Consider the following 20,387-nt stretch of genomic DNA (forward strand, 5'->3'; position numbering starts at 1 on the left):
CTCTCCCTGTGGGCGTTCAAGGATGAGTCCTTTGCCACTCGTCTTCACTAAATAAAGTTCTGCCCTCGACAAACTCTTTTTCTCCTTTGGCTTCCACTATGACCTCTTCACAGATGATACTCCGATCTCCTTCTCATACCTCTCCTTCGCCACTGCAATCCCTGAATGCCTAACTTACTAGCTAACCACCAACCCCCACTGGGTGTCTCTACGCTGCCTCATGGTCCATGCTTCAAAGAAAGAAATCATCTTTCTTCCTCCCTCAGCACCAAGCCCACCCTTCTCTCTCCCATCTCTTTCCCCTCTGATTACCTCACCCCCTCAACAACATCCCGCAACCTTGAGTTTCTCCTTGACAGCAAACTGTAACTCTTCCATTTCATCAAAGGCACTGCCACCTCAGCCACACCCCACTTCCTAAGCATTAGAAAAATGCACCCACACCTCATGCACCACTCGACTAAACCATAATCAGAAAACTGTACCACTATGCAAGCCTACTTCTTGGTCTACCCCTTTACTCTTTTGCTCCCCCCAACAAAGTCCTCAACTTCGCGACACGTACCAATTTCAACCTACGCAGATCCTTCCCTACCTCTAACTACTGCCTCCATGCTGGATAGCTCACCATGCAAAATCACCATCTCTTTAAACTCCTGCTACTCATCTATAAATCCACCCATGGTTATATCCCCAATACAGTTGTAACTGTATCATACTGTACTCTCCCTCTCCAACGCTCCATTACTTGTCTCTTCACAACCTATGAGTCTCACAGCCCTCCTGTGCTCCTTGTTCCTACTTGCTCCACTCCACTGGTGTGCTCTTACATCAGTCATCAACGCTTAACTTCATTGGAATTTTTCAAAACAAGGTTCAAACTTACCTACTAGCCATGCAAAGAGCCTCCCAGATACCCACCCCCACCATCCTATTCAAACTAAACACCAAACTCACATCTCCTTCATTCGGCCTACTCAACTACCCTATTTAATTTATAAAGTCTGTGTAGAGTCCAGTCTGCAGCAGTGTGAGCAGGAGAGAGGAGCTGCAGCTACAGTGCACGAACTTTGTTTCCTGTGTAAGGAGTGTGTCTTTAAGAAAAAAAAGCACAATCACCTTTAAAAACAACAGAAGAGCGTGGAGCGCACAGCGAGTCCGTGTAGAGTCCAGTCTGCAGCAGTGTGAGCAGGAGAGAGGAGCTGCAGCTACGGTGCACGAACTTTGTTTCCTGTGTAAGCAGTGTGTCTTTAAGAAAAAAAAAGCACAATCACTTTTAAAAACAACAGAAGAGTGCAGAGCTCGTGCGGAGTCCGTATAGAGTCCAGTCTGCAGCAGTCCGCAGAAGGCAGCAGCAGGCAGCAGTGACTCACGTGACTGAAGTCAAGAGGTAAGAGATATCCATGGGTGATAACGGGCCACTGACACGGCTTAAATTAAAACAAGCCCAGAAATCACTAACTCTTTTGCCCGGTAACACTATGGATTATGAACTGCATTTAAACAGTGCCAATGGAAGTGAATCTAAAAATGAGAGTGAACTAAGGCACTGTTTACCCCTTGACGTAACTGAAGGTGGAGTAGATAGTAGTGTGATTGGATTGACATACCCCGCAATTTCTAATGTCCAATGCTTAACGGGCACAATTCCGGATGTGCGAGAGGAGGCGTTTTGCAATTTCACAACAGAAGCAGCGCCGGGCCCCCTAGGAGCTCCCCCTCACGCAGAGCTTGAGCCAGTGTCTGTGTTGGCCTCAGATAATCTGGCAACTGACTCGGCGAAAGCTCAGGCTCTGGTTGTTGTCTCTGAAGCAAAATCTATGGCGAATTCAAATGTTGAAATACTTCCAATACCGCAACAATTATATTTGCGAGACCAAGCAAAGAAAGAAAATGCACGCGTGGACATTGAGAGTACTGCTGTTTCTAAGAATTAAATGGTAAGCAAGAAAAAGGCTTCTATTGAGCACCACCCCGAACCCACGAACATGCATATCAATAAATTCATTAATGCTAGGGGCAGCATTATTTCTGGCGCTAGTTTGAGTAATGGGGCAAATCATTGGGAATACGATTTAAATAGAGACAATGTGGAATCAGAGGTGATTGAGATAAATGCGGAGGCATTTCAATCGCCCTTTGATGTAACCGACAATGAATTGCTTGCACTTGAAGTACCAAACATAGTGCTAGGCACAAATCTGTTGAAATTCACTTTTCCATTGGCAGCTAAACAGTATGCAAACTTCCGAAAGGAAAGCACGCCTATACAAAAAAACTGCAAATGGCAATAAGGATGTTAACCAAATCAAGCCGTTAACCATTGCATGTAATAGAAGTGAGACAAATGTCCCATCCTTATTAAACAGTGGCGATATATCACCCAGAGTCGCAACTGGGAACTTTACCAATGGTTTACATCAGGGTCTCTGTAATGAATTACCACCAAAGGAGATCGATTTAGCAGCGCGAGAAGCACGCTTGACCAGGAGACTCCTAGCCGACTTCGAGGAAATGAAAGAAAGATTAGCTGCAAGCTTCTCACTTGGTACCTCGAGTAATAACAACACTGTGGAAATAGTCACTGGTCAAATTAAAGCAGGCGAACAAGAGTGCATTACTAGTGGCAAAGTGACAAGCTTGAACCAGAAATTTTTCGAGCAGAAGCGTGTTACCGTCAGCCTGGACTCAAATCTGGTGAATGAAATGACGCTATGCCCAAAAAGTCAAGGAAAGCATTTTTACACAAAGGCCGATGCTAGCTCTAAAACGAAAATCCAGAGGGGATATGCTCCTGACGAGCAAATTCAGCAACGGCCGAAAAGCACTCCAGTAAACAGCAGGAGCGACCAGAGCATTTCAAGCAAGGAGAATAGTTGCAGTCCGCAAAGTAAAGACCCAGAATCAAAATCGAACTTATCAGTTGCTGCTGCCATACAGATTCACAATAACGTTTTGGCCGCTACATCACTGGCTTTGATTCCATTTATAAAGCTGTATAAAGGCCTAAATGAATCTTCCCAAAACAATGGAGCAGTAATGAGGCATTTGGACGACAAAATAAACAAAATCGAAACGCAATTTGTGGCCTTTCAATTAAGACAGGAAGCTGAAAACACCCAGTCTGCAGAACACATGAGCAGGCATTTCGAACAGTTGCTGATTGAACATAAAGGAACCAAACTGCGCTTAGATGAAATGCTTAGCAGCATAAAACAAATGCCAATACAATCACTGGAGAAACGAGCCTCTTTTGCAAATAATGCCCACGGTGGAATAGATGTAGGGACACAATGCAAAATAGAAGAAGATATATCTGTAATGGACAACTCAAATGACAAAAATACTATAGTCAATGGGTCTAATTCACACGTTCTCATTGACTTAACAGAAAAAAGTGTAAAAACGACGTCCAGGTCGACGACGAAAGGCATAGCCCCTGAAGCAAATGAGATTGCCGACAGTTTAAAACAATCATTGGCGACAGTCATTAAAGATTCGAATGCCGAAATCAGCAAAAGAGGCAGAGAGACAAGTACGATACCGGAGAAGTGTTTAGAGAATCCATTATGCTCTTCCGCAAAAGCATTGTATGGTATATTTAGCGGTCCCGCAAAACATCTTGAGATTACAGTGAGTAAAGGAAAACTGATCACAGAGATAAAAGGTCATGCAAAGAAAAACTTGACCAAAAAAAGAATATTCAGGCCTTAACAAAACACAGAAGCAACACAAGGCAATTTATAAGAAATCTGACCACGCCTGTGAAACCAAAGTCAAATGAAAGCGAAACACTTGGCAGACCAAACAGAAACAATAAAGAGGGAAAAGAAGAGAAAAGAGCGGGACCTGTAAGTAAAGCGATTGCTAATCCAAAAAAGCGGATGAGAATTGAATCTGACCAGAGCTCCTCTGCCTCTGGGGACCTATTGGAAGAACTATGCAACCTGTCTACATAGTCTGACGACGAAGTTGAGGAACGTCCCCAAGGATCTGCCACGGACTTTTCGAACATGTCTACAAGTAGTTCAGATTCACCAAGACAGACCAAACCAGAGAAACCTCTTTTAAAGAAAACAAGCCGCCATAAAAATGTAAAAGGAGAGACCTGGGAGAAAGTAAGAACCATTTGTGAGCACCCAACTGAACGGAATAAAGGACTTGTAGATTCCAGCTCCAAATCAGCAAACATCTTGCGTTCTGTATTGAACCCGAAACATACAACAGCGCATAGCCGCAATTCGTCTTCCGAATTACATGAAGCTACTCGAGGTGAGCACAAGGTATCCTCCCAAAAAATTATGATCGAAAATATATTCAGAAATGAACTAGATGTCAACTTGAACCGCGCAAACATCATGCGTCTATTGCATGCAGTACCAGTGCTACAGACCATTAGGTCCGATGACATCCGCATTGTAGAATACTTATCAGAAGATCAAGTAGACTGTGTACTACTCCATATTAACTCCCAAGCGGTACGTAATATATTTTTTTTAATTTTTTTTATTGGTTTGTTACAAACCTTTAAAAACTAAGAAAAGAAATGCAGAGGAGAAGACTAGGAAAAGCCACCAAACTAGAGAACCCACAAAAGGACAGAACCAATCAGTAGGTCCCTCATGTGACATAGATTTGTTGGCACAATATTTTCGGTTGGTTTTACATTCACCAAAACTTCAAAGCTAGGTGTTTACAGGAAAGGGGCGATTCTTCCACTGGTGCTGATTAAACGAATATGTTATTGACCGCGAAGCAAGATCTTCTGTGCTTAGGGTTTGAGATCTCGCCCAACGACTCAACAGGAAGACAAGGTTCAGTCGCGGCATTGGACTCCAAAAGTGTGAAAGACTCTATAGATCAGCGACGAGAAGACCTGAGGAGACAGCTAAAATCTGTACCATTCCTAAATTCAAAGAATGGGAATGCTGCCGTCAAGTCAACTAAGCATTAGCTCGCGAAAGTGGAAACTGATGCTCCTGTGACTGTGATTTCGTGGAATACAAGGGGCTTCAGCCATTTATACAATGACTTTCCCGTAGATTTTACTGATAATTTTGCAATTTGTCTCCAGGAAACCTGGATGCGCGTGCCACCTGTCAAAGATGGCTACGTAACACTGTTAAATCCAGCAGAAAAAAACAACAAAGGACGCCCATTCTCCGGACTAATCACAATGATAAAGTCAGGAACAAACTGGGAAGTAATTGAAAAAATGAATCCCAACGGTTATGTCCAAGGAACATTACTTCAAACCCTGAATGTTCGCAATAATAAAAAATACCTCTTAATGCTGAACGTGTACTGGAACCCTTTAAAAATCTCGGCTGACGCGTTCATATCTGCTGTAACGAAAATAATAGATAACTAAATAATAGATAACTATCAAGGGACTTGCTTAGACATTGCAATTATCGTATGTGGAAACCTGAATATCTCCTGGTTTGACGAACACAAGAAGCTTATTGAAGTTAAATCGATAGATGGATGTCCAGGAAATGCAAGAAGATCGCAATGGAGCAAAGAACTAGAAGCTCGTGATTGCATGATGGTAAATGGACATGTGAGAGGTGACATACCACCAAATTTCACCTGGCAAAATATGGGCTATAAAAAGACCATAGACTACTTCTGGACATCAAGAAATGTGTTTGTAACAATTAACAAATTACAAATTATACCAACAACAAATAGTGATCATTGCCCATTAGTAATGTCATGGCCGCTAATGTGCAAAAGGAAATCTGACAGTAATAGTCAAGCACTAGAGGTAAACTACGGGTGAAATCGACTAAGAATAAAAGAATATCAAATCATCAAAATGTCAAATGAGATACAGGAGACAAACTATGATATTGCAGATTCATTAGACTACATACCGCTGCTACCAAGTCTGAAAACAGGCTTTTCTGAAAAAAATCACCAAAGTCTCAACGACCATAAACATAAATGGAGTGTCACTTTGAAAAATCAAAAAAAGCAGCTTAGGAAAGACTTAACCAAATTAAAAAAACAGCATGGAAAGAATTCCTTGAACAAATTAAAACAGAGAAAACAACACTATCGAAATTGGCTAAAAACCTTTTCCCATCAGAGAGATCAAGAGCGTGGTGAAGAAATACTGGCATTGATCAAAAAAAACAACTCAAGAGTAATTTGGAAAATTTGGAATAAAGGAACAGTTAATCAAGACGCCTTAATGACAAATGGAGTGGCTGAAAACGACTGGGTAACGCACTTTCAAAAGGTTTTCACAGGAAAGGAGATGCCACACTCAATAGTAAGTGAAAATGATGACACAGCCTGGGATATAATAAAGACCAGCGAAGATATCCTCATAGCCATATCAAAGCTAAAGACATCAAGAGCTGCCGGCCCAGATGGCATCAGTAACACGTTGCTAAAAGAACACAAACATACGTGGTCGACATTTATTGAAAAGCTGTTTATGGCGATGGCAGACAGAAAGCAGGTCCCGAGATCATGGACTGAGGCAATAATAGTACCAGTGTACAAGAAGGGCAGTCGGGACAATCCTGCCAACTACCGCCCGATTGCCCTTCTGGACACTATTGGTAAAGTCTTGGCGACATTTCTGCAAAGAAAGCTATCTACATGGGCCAAGGAAGTAGATCTACATGATGTTAGACAAACAGGATTCACAAAGGGCGTGGGAACAGAGAATAACCTAGCCTTGGTGAACCTGTTGAAGCTCGATGCATTAAACAAGAAGGACAACTTATTCATGGCTTTCACCGATTTGCAGCAAGCATTCGATTCAATAAATCGAAATAAATTATGGGAGAAGTTGGAAAACAGAAACTGTCCGAATGCTCTATTGTTACCTATAAAGGCATTGCACTCCAACACAACAATCAGAGTGAGAATAAATGCAAGTGGAGACCTGTCCAAATCTATCATTACCACCAGAGGGGTGAAACAGGGATATCCACTTGCAGCTATCCTGTTTAAACTCTACATTGCTAACATCTCCATAGCCTTAGCAAGTGTCAACTGTTTCCCTCCAAAAATCAATGGCCATCATATACGTTATGTGATCTATGCTGATGACATAGTACTGTTTGACAAGACTCGGATAGGGCTACAGCGGCTTTTGTTGAAACTTGAAACCTACATGATCGATAACAATCTGTCAATCAACGTGAAAAAAACAAAAATCATGAAGTTTGGCAGCGATCGGGTCGCCAAAAATAAGAACTTTAAATGGCGAATTGATAACAAATTGATTGAGGAAGTCACAGAAATTTGTTATTTAGGAATACTGATGAGCACCTTGATACGTGAGTGGAGTTGGGTTCAATACTTATTCTATCGGACTCAAACGCTTGCCTTACAAGGAGCAAGACTGCATACTTTATATGGAAAATTCTCAGTAACACCGCTCCGCACGTTTTACCTTCAAAAAGTGGTCCCTACAATAACTTTTGGGGCAGAAGCCGGCTGGAATATAGACCAAAAGATCTGGTCTAAAATGGAAGGCTTATTCTGGCGCCAAGTCTTGAGGTTACCTAAATATCTCTCAATGACTATAATACGTCATGAACTGGACCTGGAAAGTCTTTATGGAACAGTACTATGGAAATCCATGTCCTTGTTACGAAAGATGGAAATATCGAATCCTGAACCAGCATATAAAATATTAAGATCAGGAGGAAAACATCAACACAAAGGTTTGCTCTTAAGATGGGCAGAAAAAGTGAAAGCCATCATGCACAATGCAAATATCTCAATGGACACACTGACGAATCGTCCTCAAATCGCGAGAACTAAGTTGAAAGAGTGGTTATGGAGTGATAACCTGGATAAGTATGGAAAGATGCCGACAGCCTTAGATCTTGGACCGACAAAGAATAAAGTGGATAAAATGCCAAAATACCTATGTCAATTTCCCTCGAGATATCATCGAGACAAATTTCTCAGACTAAGAATGAACATACATAACACAAACCAAATGATGGTGATGAGAAAAATGAAGCCTGTCACCGATGAAGCTTGTAGGCATTGCCAAACTCATGTGGAGTCACTAAAACATCTGATAATCGAATGTGTGGCTATAAGCGATTTGAGATCTATCCATTTGAGTAACTTTAACCTGCAAACGATATGTTGGAAGATCTGTGGCTCCGGATACTGAGTGGAAGCTCGGTACACCTAACCTGTTCACCTAACCTGTTCAGTGATAAATTTCCTAGACAAAGTCATAAACTGAAAGGATAAGAACTTAAATTGACATTGGAAGTGCTACTAATGAATTGATGTAAAGAGTTGTAATAAAAGTTTGTAAGAAACTAGATGTTACAAATAAAATAATTTAAAAAATAAAAAATAAAAAAAAAATGTGAATCCCGGCCTCAGACTCTAAATGTTCAAAATATGTTTATGTCCTCAGGCCGTTCCCACTCATTTTTGATAAAACATTTACCTCTTCACCTAGTTAAGTATTCAATCTAACAATGCTCCTACGCAATGGCACTTGCTCTAGAACTGCTTCTGCTCTGTTACTACCAACTTTGCAAGTTATTTCTGTCTGAAATTACACCCTGTTTTTAAATAAATACAAAAATACAATACCCCGAGAAAAATCAGAGGAGAAAGAGTTTAGGCTAAACAAGAGCCATTATCCAGACAAGGTGGGCATGCTAGCCCACCAAAGCGGCTAAAGAACTTTTGCCGACAGCAGAGAAAAGGGGAAAGGTTCTGGCACTAGATCGCCGTTGGTGAGAGGTAAAGTTAAAGTGATGGGAGCCTGAAAATCTACCCGAGACCGAATAAACGGTCATCTCTAGTGAAGCCATCACCATAGGGAAGATCCAGGAGTGACAGACGCTAAGAAACTGTGACTGACTTCGCTTTGAGAGAGCCATGTGAGCCCACCATCCGGACTACAAACTGTTGTTGAACCTTACCTGAGGAGAGCGACCCCAATAAAGACTGGTTTCAAGCCTAGTGAACAATAACTGCACTTGTTCAGTTCATGGCTTCACCCTGACTCCTTTCCTGATGGGTGATGACAATCCATTTGTTGTTGAATTCTATACTGCATTCCAAGTCGTTTGTTGATCCTTCTTACCGTGGCACATGTAGACCGAGCTCCCATGTGTTTGCCCTTTCATCGCTCCTACTTGTCGCTGTGTGCCCCACTGCTCCAACCCCTTGACACCAGAACACTGACGACTGGTTAGGTTTTCCTCATAAACTGCTGCCATAATATTGAATATAAAGAATCGAGAATTGCTATCTATTGCAGTTGCCATACACTTGCATTATATATTGTGCTGGCATATTGAGTGCAAATCTTGACTGCTGGTCTTAATAGAATTTGAACAGACTGATTATACCTTGTATTTCAGAACTGAGAGGATCCCAGCAGACATACACAGTTCTGCAGTGATTTTAGTATTGACTGAAAGTAGGACATAAAAGTCATATCCTTGATAAATATACCTCTGGTTCTTAACATACTTGTTATTTACTTGTATCCTGAACATGTCCTCACTCTTATGAAGCAATTGACAATCCACACCACCACCCACACATAACTCAGGAGGATTAATAGTCCATGTATGATGGTTTGGTGCCTGTCTTTTGGTATCTGCAATTGAAAGTAGTTCTCACAGATGCGTGATGTGGAGACCAACTAAATTAGGAAACTAACACCATTTGAACTGTTTGAATCCTGGAACCGCACTTAGAAACCAAACTCAGGTACGGTATTAGGCGCGTTATAAAAACAAATTAAATAAACAAACACATTTTAGTTGTTGACATGGATAGCAAAGCATTCATTTTTCAAATGTATAGGATCACGATATATAGGGGCCCCGTCAGGGAAATTTTCCTTAGGGCCTGTGGTTAATATTTTCAATATATTTTCAGGACTAAAGTGCTACTAGTAATCCCCCCAAGATCTTTAAGTGGTAGCCATGACACAGAAGTCAAGCCTAACTCAAAGGAGGTGGAGTGGGGTGTTTCACATTCACACTTTTAGTAAGATACCAAATAAGAGAAGTTCCTCACACTACAATTGTATAAAAATATAATCTTTATATTAAGAAACGGCAAAGAGAAAAACCATACACTAACAGCTAAGTTAAATTTTGCTAACCAGAGAGCTCACAATGAAGCAAGTAAGTATCACTTTTAAAATAACTAGTTATTTTTAGAGTCAAAGCCTTTGTGAAAAAGAAACAGCAGTAACATCTAAGTAAAATTATTTTCAGTTCATGCCGGAAAGTACACAAGAAACAAAGAGGGAGCAGTATCGCGAATAGGGGCAGTCTTTGGCTGGAGAAGGTAACTTCAGTCCAAAAGTGCCCCCAAGGAGCAGTTCCTGGAGTTCCGTTAGAGGGAGACTGTCAAAAGGTTTGTGAAGATGAAGAAGAGGACCAGGGAGGAAGAAAACAATGAAGAAAATGCCACCAGCAGTGCCAGAGGTTTAGGAGAGCATTATCCTGGGACCTGGTAAGTAGTTCTGCAGAATGTACTTTGCGGTTTCAAGAGGCAATTGCTGTGCATGTTGTTAAGCAACCAACGGGAACTCCAGCGAAGGCACACCAATGCAGATAGGACCCCAAGACCCTTGGGAAAGGTTATTATCCAAGGTACAGAGATTCCCAAGTCAGAGGTCTGAGCCAGAGAAAGGGAAAGGAGAGACTTCCGCAATCAGCGGTTGCTGGTGATGCAGCATTCCCATATCATCCTCTGGAAGAATAACTGGCTTCTGAGGAGGGAGTCAGTGTGCCGAGAACCCAACGAAAATTGGCTTTTGCGCAGCTGTTTTAAAAGGAGCTTTTGTCATTGTTTGGGGACTTGGAGGGAATAGCTATAAATCTTGGCACCCTTCTGGTTTTGTTAGGGATTTTTAGAGAAGGGGAAGATTTACATGTGTTCCCTCATATGCTGCATGATCTTTTGTAGCAAGTAAGAACGTGAATTGATACGGTTTGGAAACACCCTGTAATGCCTAACCTGGTGGGAATAGGTTATGCGAGCAAAAGACATCAATAACAGTTAATGTTGAACGAGTCGACTGGATGCTTATATGCTGAATGGCTACCTTTCTTGGAGATGCAGGATGGATGTTGAGGAGGATTTTTAAAGATGGTGAGGGAATGAGCGGGGGAAGCCCTTAAATCACTAAAGGATGGGTTTACTGAAGAGATGAGCCAGGCAAAGCCAGACTTGGATGGCCACAAGTTATGATAGTGGATAGATATTTCAGTGGTACATATGGCAAACTAACTGTAAGAGGGGGTATTTTTCTCTCATGGTTCCCACTTGTTTGCCCTCTTTTTAATGTTGTTAACTTGATCATCGCTCGAGATATACTTGATCAGAGATATGTCACAACAGAGGTTTTTTTTTTCAACCTTTGTTTATTTGGTTTTCTCGTAAACAAACAGTAGATAATATAAAGAGTAAAAACATCTTGCAAAATACAGAATAGCTAAATTCTGTCACAACAGAGGTTTGAAGTTATTATTACTGCTGACCTCAAAGCTTGTGGAACTGCAACAGTAACAATTTGTACTTTTCACTATGTACTTCAATAAAGTTCAATTTGAAAAAAAGTACCTGTATGCATTGGCCATATTAGTCCTTGTTCATCCAACCTCATTGGGAAAGCAATTCAGTTTCCCTTTGAATGGTCTAGACATTCCTTACTGGTTACTGTTAGGTAAGATTTTCCTATTTGTGTTCAATCTTCCTGACCTGTGTCAACCCCAAAACCTTTTGCTTGGACTTGGGAAATATGTTGCCTTGTCCCTAGGTGAGTGGGAATCTTTTTCCCCTCTCAACTAGTCTTCTGCTCCTTTTATGGGTGACTTGTTTTGTCTCTCCGTAGTGTGTGTTTGGATTTATAGTCCCTATAACTTTTGGGCTTAGGCTGGGTTACCCCTTTGGGCTTACCTTTGTAATTTCTCTTATTATATTTTGGGTGAAATACTGTTTCCAAGAGGTAAAGTGGGCTTCCCATCCCCTTTACATTTTATATAGTGAGCCAGCAAACCCCACCTTATGTGGAGTGCTGGGGAGCCACACTGTATCCCCCTTCTCACTTAGCTGGTAACATTTATGTTACAATTACAAGTTAACGGCTGGTGGCAGTGAAACTACTTTTAGTCATTATTACTCGCAGGCTGTCAAATCAGCCACGGTAATGCATAGGAGGGTCACCATCCTGCTAGAATGGTGGGCTCCTTCTTGTTTCACCATTTCTCGTTTGCTTGTCATTTCTTAGATCTTCATCTGCCGTCCTAGGTGGGAAATATCTTGGTTGAAGTATTGTCTTTGGCAGGAATCCCTTATATTCCCAGCTGAGGCTCCAGAGTGTCTGTGAAGGCAGGAAGTGAGGGAGAAGTCCGAAACTCCACATCCCTTGTCTTTCACCTTGTTTAAAAGGAGCCACTTCCTAGTGAGGAACTGGCTGTCCTGACTAGACAGCCAGACCGCCCCTTTCTGTAAACTGCAGGGAGAGTTTGCAGTGGTTGTGCTGTAGTTCCTGATAAATACTCTGATCCTGATAAGCTGATGACAAGTCGACCACTGGAGCCAAATCCGAAGAGGAAGATGAAGAAACAATGGCTGTAACCATTTCCAGCAACCAGAGAGCCTGCTGTATAACTGGAGCCTGAAGTAACCCTTCCTTCCATGAGACCTGGGGTCCCGAATCAACGACTCCTACCCAGAAGCTGGTGAGATCCATTAGTCTCAAGAAGACCTGCAAAACTAGCCATCCCTCGACGTGCTGTGATCTTGCTGGGCTGCAACCGCCAATACCCAGGGACCTCGAGCCAGTGTGCGGTGCATGGTCTTCTGAAGTACGAGTTTGTCTGAAAATTTGGTGGACACCTGCTGGACCTCCAGAGAAACAACTCGAATCCCTGAAGTCCCCCCAACAGAGTGCAGGGCCGAGAGGGTAAAGAGAATATGACCAGCGATATTCGTTCTTCATCAGGTACCTGTAAAAGAACGCCAAATCCAAAGAGCCACGAGAAGCTGTAAAGAATCCTTTGTTGAAAGCTTCCCTCGTCGATGACTGCCGAAAGTTTTCCTTCAGTGTGCATTTCTTCAGTCTCCAGACCAAGAACCCAAGGACCGGATCCTGTGATGCTGCATCTTGAAAGCATCCATCCAGAATCCCTTCTTCTCATGCTGAGGTACTATGTCGGCTTGGGTAATACTTATCTTAGGTTTTTTGTGATTTGTGTGGTTGGGAGTTTGTCCATACCATTCGCCCAGGCCTAATGCTAGAACGCATATAGGGAGTCTTCTGTGAAGTCCCTGAACACGTTCAACTAACTTTAAAGTGAATTCTTACTTGTCTGAAGAGATATCCTCTGGAATTCTGACTTTCCTGCAACTGAACCCTATCCTGACCTGCTTACAGCTGGCTCCTACACCACTAGGGTGGCTATTCTGCCTCTGAGAAAACTCATGCTCTAGTCTAGGGAAGGACTTTAAAAGATAATGCGTCTGTCTTGAAAACCATAACAAGTATAAAAGGTACTTACTTGCTAAAGAAGTTAGTGTGGTAAGTGTACCTCTGTAATCGAAAGCGTTACAAAGTGTCCTAAAGTGTATACTTACCTTTAAGTTGCTGGTTGCTCCTTTAAAACATAAAGGAGTCATTTTCCTTAATTTGAATGGTGTCCCCCCTGAAAAGTAATAAGTGCTGGTGCTGTTGTATCATTTCTAAAGTGAATGAGTGTAAATTCTTACCAATAGGGTTCTCCTACCTTGAGTAACAGATTGTCATTCTAAAAGTGTACCATTCGGTTTTGCTTTCCCTGGTGTGTTTCGGTGCATTCCTAAAACAGTCTTGTAGTTACTAATTACCTATGATTTGCTGAATGCCCTTCCGAAAAGTATATTAGGTTACATAACTTGAAATACATTGTGTCTTTCTTAAAGTGTATAATTGGTTTATGCGTTCCCTCAAATGCTTTAGAGCATTTCTAAAAAAGGTATAAAGTTCCTACTTACCTCAGAACTGTATACTATACTTCTGAAAAGTATAATTGGTTAAACTATCTATTCCTGTAAAAGAAATAGTGTAACAGGTTTATTCTAATAGGTTATACTGACATTGAATCGCTGTTGCTCTTCGGCAACTGTAATTGGGTTTTGCATTCCCTGAATTGCTTACTGCACTACTAAAATAGTTTCACTAGGTTCTTACTTGTCCATGAGTAGCTTAAGGCCCCTCTAGAAAGAATATAAGTTACTACGATATCTATGAGCTGTGTTCTTAAAAGTAATATTGGTGGAATAACTGTATTAATTCATAATAAAAGGAAGTTACATATGTTGCAAGAGACTATTGTAACAAGTGTTGGTATAACTAAGTGATTCTGAAAGTGCACAACACTGTATGTTATGGCCAATAGGGTCTACTACCCTTGAATTTCTTATTGTAATCTAAAAATAACTAACCACACTTATTCACCAAGAATAGCATATTGCCTTTCCAAATGTATACCTTTAGGAGTGATTTACCTTGATTGCTGAATGCTATTCTAAATAAGGTTATAGTTTGGTGTGTCTACCATAAGTATTACATTTTTTTTTAATGATTGTGTTCATGTAATACGTAACAGTACTTGCCTTTCCCAAAATGTATCTTGGCCTAAATCATTATTTTTACAATAAATAGTGTTTCAGTGTTTCCTTAGACCATATGTTTGCTACAATTTCTTTGTACTGACCTACATCCCTCTATCCCTCCTAAGATAAGCCTGGCTGCTCTGTCTACGCTACCAAATGTACTCAGGTGGTACAGCCTAAGAGCGGAGTTGTACTGCTTCAGAAATGTTTTATGAATCCCTTAATTGGACTTTAGAAAAACTGTCCTTACAGTTACCAGGACACACCCAACAAATGCATTCTGCCTGTGACACTGCATGCATCCTTATAGAAACCTTGAGGACACCCAACCTCCTTTTTAACTTTCCTTGTCCCTCATCACGTGGATCGTGAATAGAAAGCACTTGCCAAATTGTTACTTCTGCTGAATTCGGCCATCTAGGACTACTGAATCAAAACTAGGAGGACACCTCTTCCAACGCTCAGTGACGACTAGATGATCGAGCCACCTCATAATGGATGCATAATTTACAAGACACATCTCGCAATGTTGATCTGGTTGGGAAAATGGTCATACAGTAATGAGGAGAGGGGTGATCTGCTCAACCACATTCCCATCTCGCTGTTCTAATTATTGGTAATGTGCATGATCAGGGCTTACAAGTCACTGCACACATGGGCAAGTCTAGGCATATGTAAGTGTATGGCTGTGGCTCAGTATGAATTCTCAGGTCAATGTGAAAATGGAAAGTCATAAAGATCACCAGTGAAGCACATTGAACTCACTTATGGAAAAATTGCTTCTGTGCCTTCTTTCCGAGTCCTGGTTGTCCGCTGGCAACAGATGATCCTTTTCTTTACTTCTTAATGAGAAGACAGAGGTGGCAATCACAGGACCTGTTTGATATGGGAAAGAAATGTGCATGTTACCGGCATCTACGCGTATCATGAACAGTGACAAAACCATTACAAAGAAAAATGTAGCAGAAGAGAAACTCATTAAACCAAATTTCTTGTCTACTGAACATGTGGAGAAAATATTAAATGAGATAATGTGGCATTGTGGACCGTGGAGTTGGTCAACCACTCACTTTTCATATAAGGTCTCGAGAATGGGAAAAAGATGTCTTCAAGGAAGAAGATAACCACAGAGGTATGGCAGTTTTTTTCGTCTTGGTGTTTGCTTAATGTTTCTACGAGTTAGATGGTTCTTTTGGTCACACTGGTGAAAAAGGAACTTGCAAATATTAATGGGAAAGTCTGGAAGTGGATTATTCATGGTTCACATAACATGACCTTTTTAGTTTCATGTTTCCATTTGTTTGGGAAAGGTTGTTTGTAAAAGGAAATGGTTAAAACACATACAGTGAAAAGTAAAGAAAAGAATGCACCTCTGTCTCAAAACAGAATCAAGACTGGACTTAATAGATTGCAGACATGGAGGGGACATTTTCATTACCAGGGAGTGGAGTAGAGTAGAGGACTAGGATAGCTTTAATGGGCTGAGTACTGCTGTCAACTGCTTTCATTTTTATAAAGCCTATGCAGTGACTACCTTGCTATTTGGGAAATAACACCTATTATTTAGAATTCAAGCAACAGTTCTGTTTGTACAGTGAGTGTAATAAATAACCGGTCAATTTTACAGGAAGAAATCTAAGTTATAAAAACAAATGAGCTATTCAGAGGGAAAAAAATGACAAGCTGCAAGCAACAAGGAGAAAGAGATGGCAATGGCGATCATCTACATCATATTTTTAGTATGTAGCGCTACACGCTCAGTTCATCCTGCTTCTCCCTGCAGTAATAACAGGTGGTATCATGCTAGTCAATGGTACTCAAACTATTGACTGTAGAAGGATGAAAGGCTTAGTCAACCCACCTGAGATTTCACATCTGTAATCAGTGGGTTAATAATATATCTCTAAAGTGAGCACTCAACTCAGTGCGCTTTTTTACCAATCTAAAACATAAACGGGGGGCGTGGCCAACTGCTATGTGAAGCAGACGTGTCTCGGAGTAGCTCCTGCAGAGCCTGAAAATGATATGCGGCATGAAAATCTAATAAACTCATGGAATTCAGAGTCGGTGCAACCACAGACAAAGGGTGGAAGGATGTGCACAAGCAGGGATTGCAGAGGACTGAGAAAAGGTGTACGGCGGCTCCACATAAGCCGGCAGAAAATGAAGGCGAATAACACAGCCTAGCAGCGACAGCGCTGCAGATCCAGGAGTGCTAACAGTGATACGGGCAGCAGAGACAAGAACAGAGGAAGGTCATCGGCCCGAAGGGAAATTGTGTGCAACCCGAAAGTGGAAAGAGGAGAGCCCCAACACGAGAAGCGCGCCCTGAACAGAAACTGGCAAGCGCACGCAGCAGAACACAAGTCACCGGGAGGTGCGTAGGAGCGAACAATGGAGGAAGCTGATGTCTGAGGGAGCGGGGACTCTGCAGTGACGGCGCGGCGATTGGCGAGATCCAACCAGACCTGCAGCTCAGTGCCGGCAGGTAGAGGCGAAGTCCAGAGTAGTAGGAGCAATACCTGAGTGCAGCGGGACCCGCCACAGGAGGCAGAGACTGCCCGGAGGAGGAAGCGAAGCGTCAAGACCGGGAGAAAAAGCAGATGGCTTCCAGATGGCGTCCACAAATGGAGAGGGTGTGCTTCCAGTTAGGGCGAGTGTTAGGGTACACAGTAATAGTGTGAATAATGATTGGCATAATGAAAGCCTTGCATGTCCTTTGTTTTGTGTGATACCATATATATAGCTAACAGGAAGGGCAATATACCCCATTTTTGAGGTGTCATTTTCCGAAATAAAAGTATCCCTGTGTGGTTCGCGTGTTGAAGATTAGGAACATGGCTGTCCAGACTCACTCTACAGGATAGGCCTAGAACGAGAGAGGAGGAGAAGGACAAGCCATAACAACCAACAAAGGTGAGCCCCACCCCCTGTAAATTGGGGCCATACATACCACACCCAGAGGACAGCCAAAGGGGCAGAGTGGAAATAGTGCATACGCATCAACACAGACCCAGCTACCATTAGCTGCACAACACAGGGCCTACACCCCACGAAGTGTGGGGATAGTAAAACTGGGACTAGGCCACATTCGCCGGAGGACATTAGCCCCAGGTATAATTTACAGCACAGTATAACCCCCAGTCTCCAAAAAAAAAAAGGAGGAAGCCGTGAAGCCCAACAAGACAACGGAATAAGAGGGGACACACAAGAAGCACAGACATACCGGGAGATACCAACGGAATCATCTGAAGCCTCCTAGCAAGGACAAGACAGTAGGAGAGAGCTTAACAATCACTGACAGCACTGCGCTATACAAACAAGTTGGCGAGGAGTGCAGGTGTGAGGTAAGGGGCTGAAGGACGGAAGATATCCGGCTGGCAATGGAGAAGGGCAAGTAAGGAGGCAGCCTCAACACAGTGGCATAAAACGAATAAGCTAGACACGTGCAAGGCCGCAGCTCACGAAGGAAGAGATGGTGCCCGAGATTGGAGAAGGGAGCAGCCAGGAGCCGCACGGAAGAATAGGTCAAGGCAAACGGGAAGAGAGTCACAAGTCTGAACGAGGAACCAACAAAGCCAAACAAAAACAAGAATCCTGAAGAACTAATGGCAGCGAAAGGCAACACATCCAAAGGAAAAAAAAACACAATGGAAGCATTTGTGAAAGGCCAGGATGGCCCTACAGGGGACGGAGTGGGAGGACAAGCCAAGAGCGCTAAAGCCAACTCGGACTGCGGGAACCAGCAAAAAGTGGATGCAATTGCAGCGTTACAAACAACTTTGGAAACAAAAATTTATGCATTAAGGATAGACGTGGGCTTACTAAGGCAAGACGTGAGAGCACTGGCGGAATGCACTGATTAAGCTGGAGGAGCAAGTGCAAGCGAACACCAAAGAAGTACAGCAGACAGCGAAAGACATCAACATTCTGCAGCAGAGAGTGAAACTACTTCTGTAAAGGGCTGAGGATGCTGAAGGACGGGCGCGCCACAACAACATCAGAATCGTGTGCCTGCCAGAGGGAATGGAAGGACCAGATCCCACAACTATGTTGACAATGTATTGCTACAGGAAATAGGCCCTGGGAACTTCACGCAGAGGTTCACGATTGAACGAGCGCACCGATCCTTAGTTCGGAAGTCACCACCGTGAGCTCCACCCAGGCCGATCATAGCGAAGGTCTTAAACTATAAAGACAGGGAGAAGGATCCTGGCATTCTCCAGGTGCAGAAGAGGAGAGCACAATTTATAGCAACAAAGTAAAAACAGAGAAAAGAGGGTCTGAAATACATGCTAATATACCCAGCTAAATTGAAGATTTTACATAACGGCAGAGCCCTGTTTTTCGAAAACCTGTCTGAGGCACAAGACTGGATGGACAGAGAATAATGACCAACATCGAACAATGACTGACCAAAGGGAATGCCGGATACGAAAGGATCCCAAGTGGGAATTAACTGAACTAGTTTATGAGGCCTAACCAGTTGGAACCGACCACTCAGGCACGGAAATGTTAAGTATAAGCAAGTACTCTGGATCACAAACCACAGCTGCTGTTCATAATTGGAGTGTAAGCAGGACTGCGATAGAGCAGACACCAGCTGCCTAGTAGGAGGGGCAAGGGTATGGAGCCCTCCTACTACCCCACACGCTTTTGTTAGGGTACGATATCAAGTACCCACCTGTTGGGCACCGAACGCCTAGTCCTTGGACTGTTGCAGACAAGGAGCGGAAGCAGGGAAGTCTAAGCATGCGCAGCATAGCTGTTCAGGTTAAGTTGGGAAATTGTGGTTGAACATGGAGGGGGAAGGGGAATTGTTGTTCAAAAGGGGAAGGGGGAAGCTTGTTAAAGAATTGCGTAGTTCTCGCAAACTAATAGTCAAAATCATGGACAGGCTAGCAGCGCTTGTGAAGCCAAAGCAAACGCGGACACAATGGTTGAGAGCAGGCGGGTTGTGACCTGGAAAATCCGGTGTCTGAATAATTATGGGAAAAGACAAAGGGTGAAAACATACTTGCGAAGACACAAAATAGGAATTGCCCTATTACAGGAGACACACTGAACTAAACCCAGACAGAACAAACTAGCGCAGACATGGGGAGTGGTGGTGGCGGGATCCACGTACTCGGCATACGCCAGACGAGTCCTCATCTGGATTGCCGTGACGATCCCTTTGAATGTCATACACAGTAAAGTCAACGATGAAGGTAGAATGATAATCGTATATGGCATGTTGGAGAATAGGGGAATATGTATAGTGAAATCTTAAGCACCGAACCATGATGCCACAATATTCTTCAAGTCCCTACGTGCACAGCTAGGACTGTATAGGAACGAGGTCATGATATGGGATGGGGACTTAAACTGTACATAAATCCAATAGTAGATATGTCCGACAAGAGGTTCAAGAGACCGGCTCCACCAGCTAAAGTTTTGGGCGCCCTTCTACACCATTTCCATTTAGTCAACATATGGAGGACTCTCCATCAGGCAGAAAGGGACTACTCACATTACTCTGCCCCACACAAAGTATATACGAGATTGGACTACCTATTCACAGGGGAGGAAAATATAGGAGAATTTCAGGAAGCAGACTGTAAGGCAAGGGTGTTGTCCAACTATGCCCTGCTGATACTCAAATGGGTAATAACCCCTAGACAGCCCATCCCAACCTGGCGTCTTCGGAGTGAAGCACTCCTAGATATAGCATTTAAAGAACACGTAACAGTACACACGACTGAGTTCCTGAAGGTTAC

At 42.7% G+C, this 20,387-nt stretch overlaps 1 protein-coding gene across 4 annotated transcripts in view; it reads right to left on the minus strand.

The window, feature by feature from the left end:
- LOC138510502 (zinc finger protein 154-like) overlaps positions 1 to 20,387 on the minus strand; it is a 256,353-nt gene that overhangs the window by 112,650 nt on the left and 123,316 nt on the right. For all 4 annotated transcript variants that reach the window (XM_069626202.1, XM_069626201.1, XM_069626204.1 and 1 more), the window contains exon 3: positions 15,394 to 15,504. In XM_069626202.1, the coding sequence (XP_069482303.1) occupies positions 15,394 to 15,504 (111 nt within the window). The remainder of the gene's footprint in view (positions 1 to 15,393; positions 15,505 to 20,387) is intronic.

Source organism: Ambystoma mexicanum, chromosome 6p (genome assembly GCF_040938575.1).
Source record: "Ambystoma mexicanum isolate Mex_15411 chromosome 6p, UKY_AmexF1_1, whole genome shotgun sequence".
Classification (NCBI taxonomy): Eukaryota; Metazoa; Chordata; class Amphibia; order Caudata; family Ambystomatidae; genus Ambystoma; species Ambystoma mexicanum.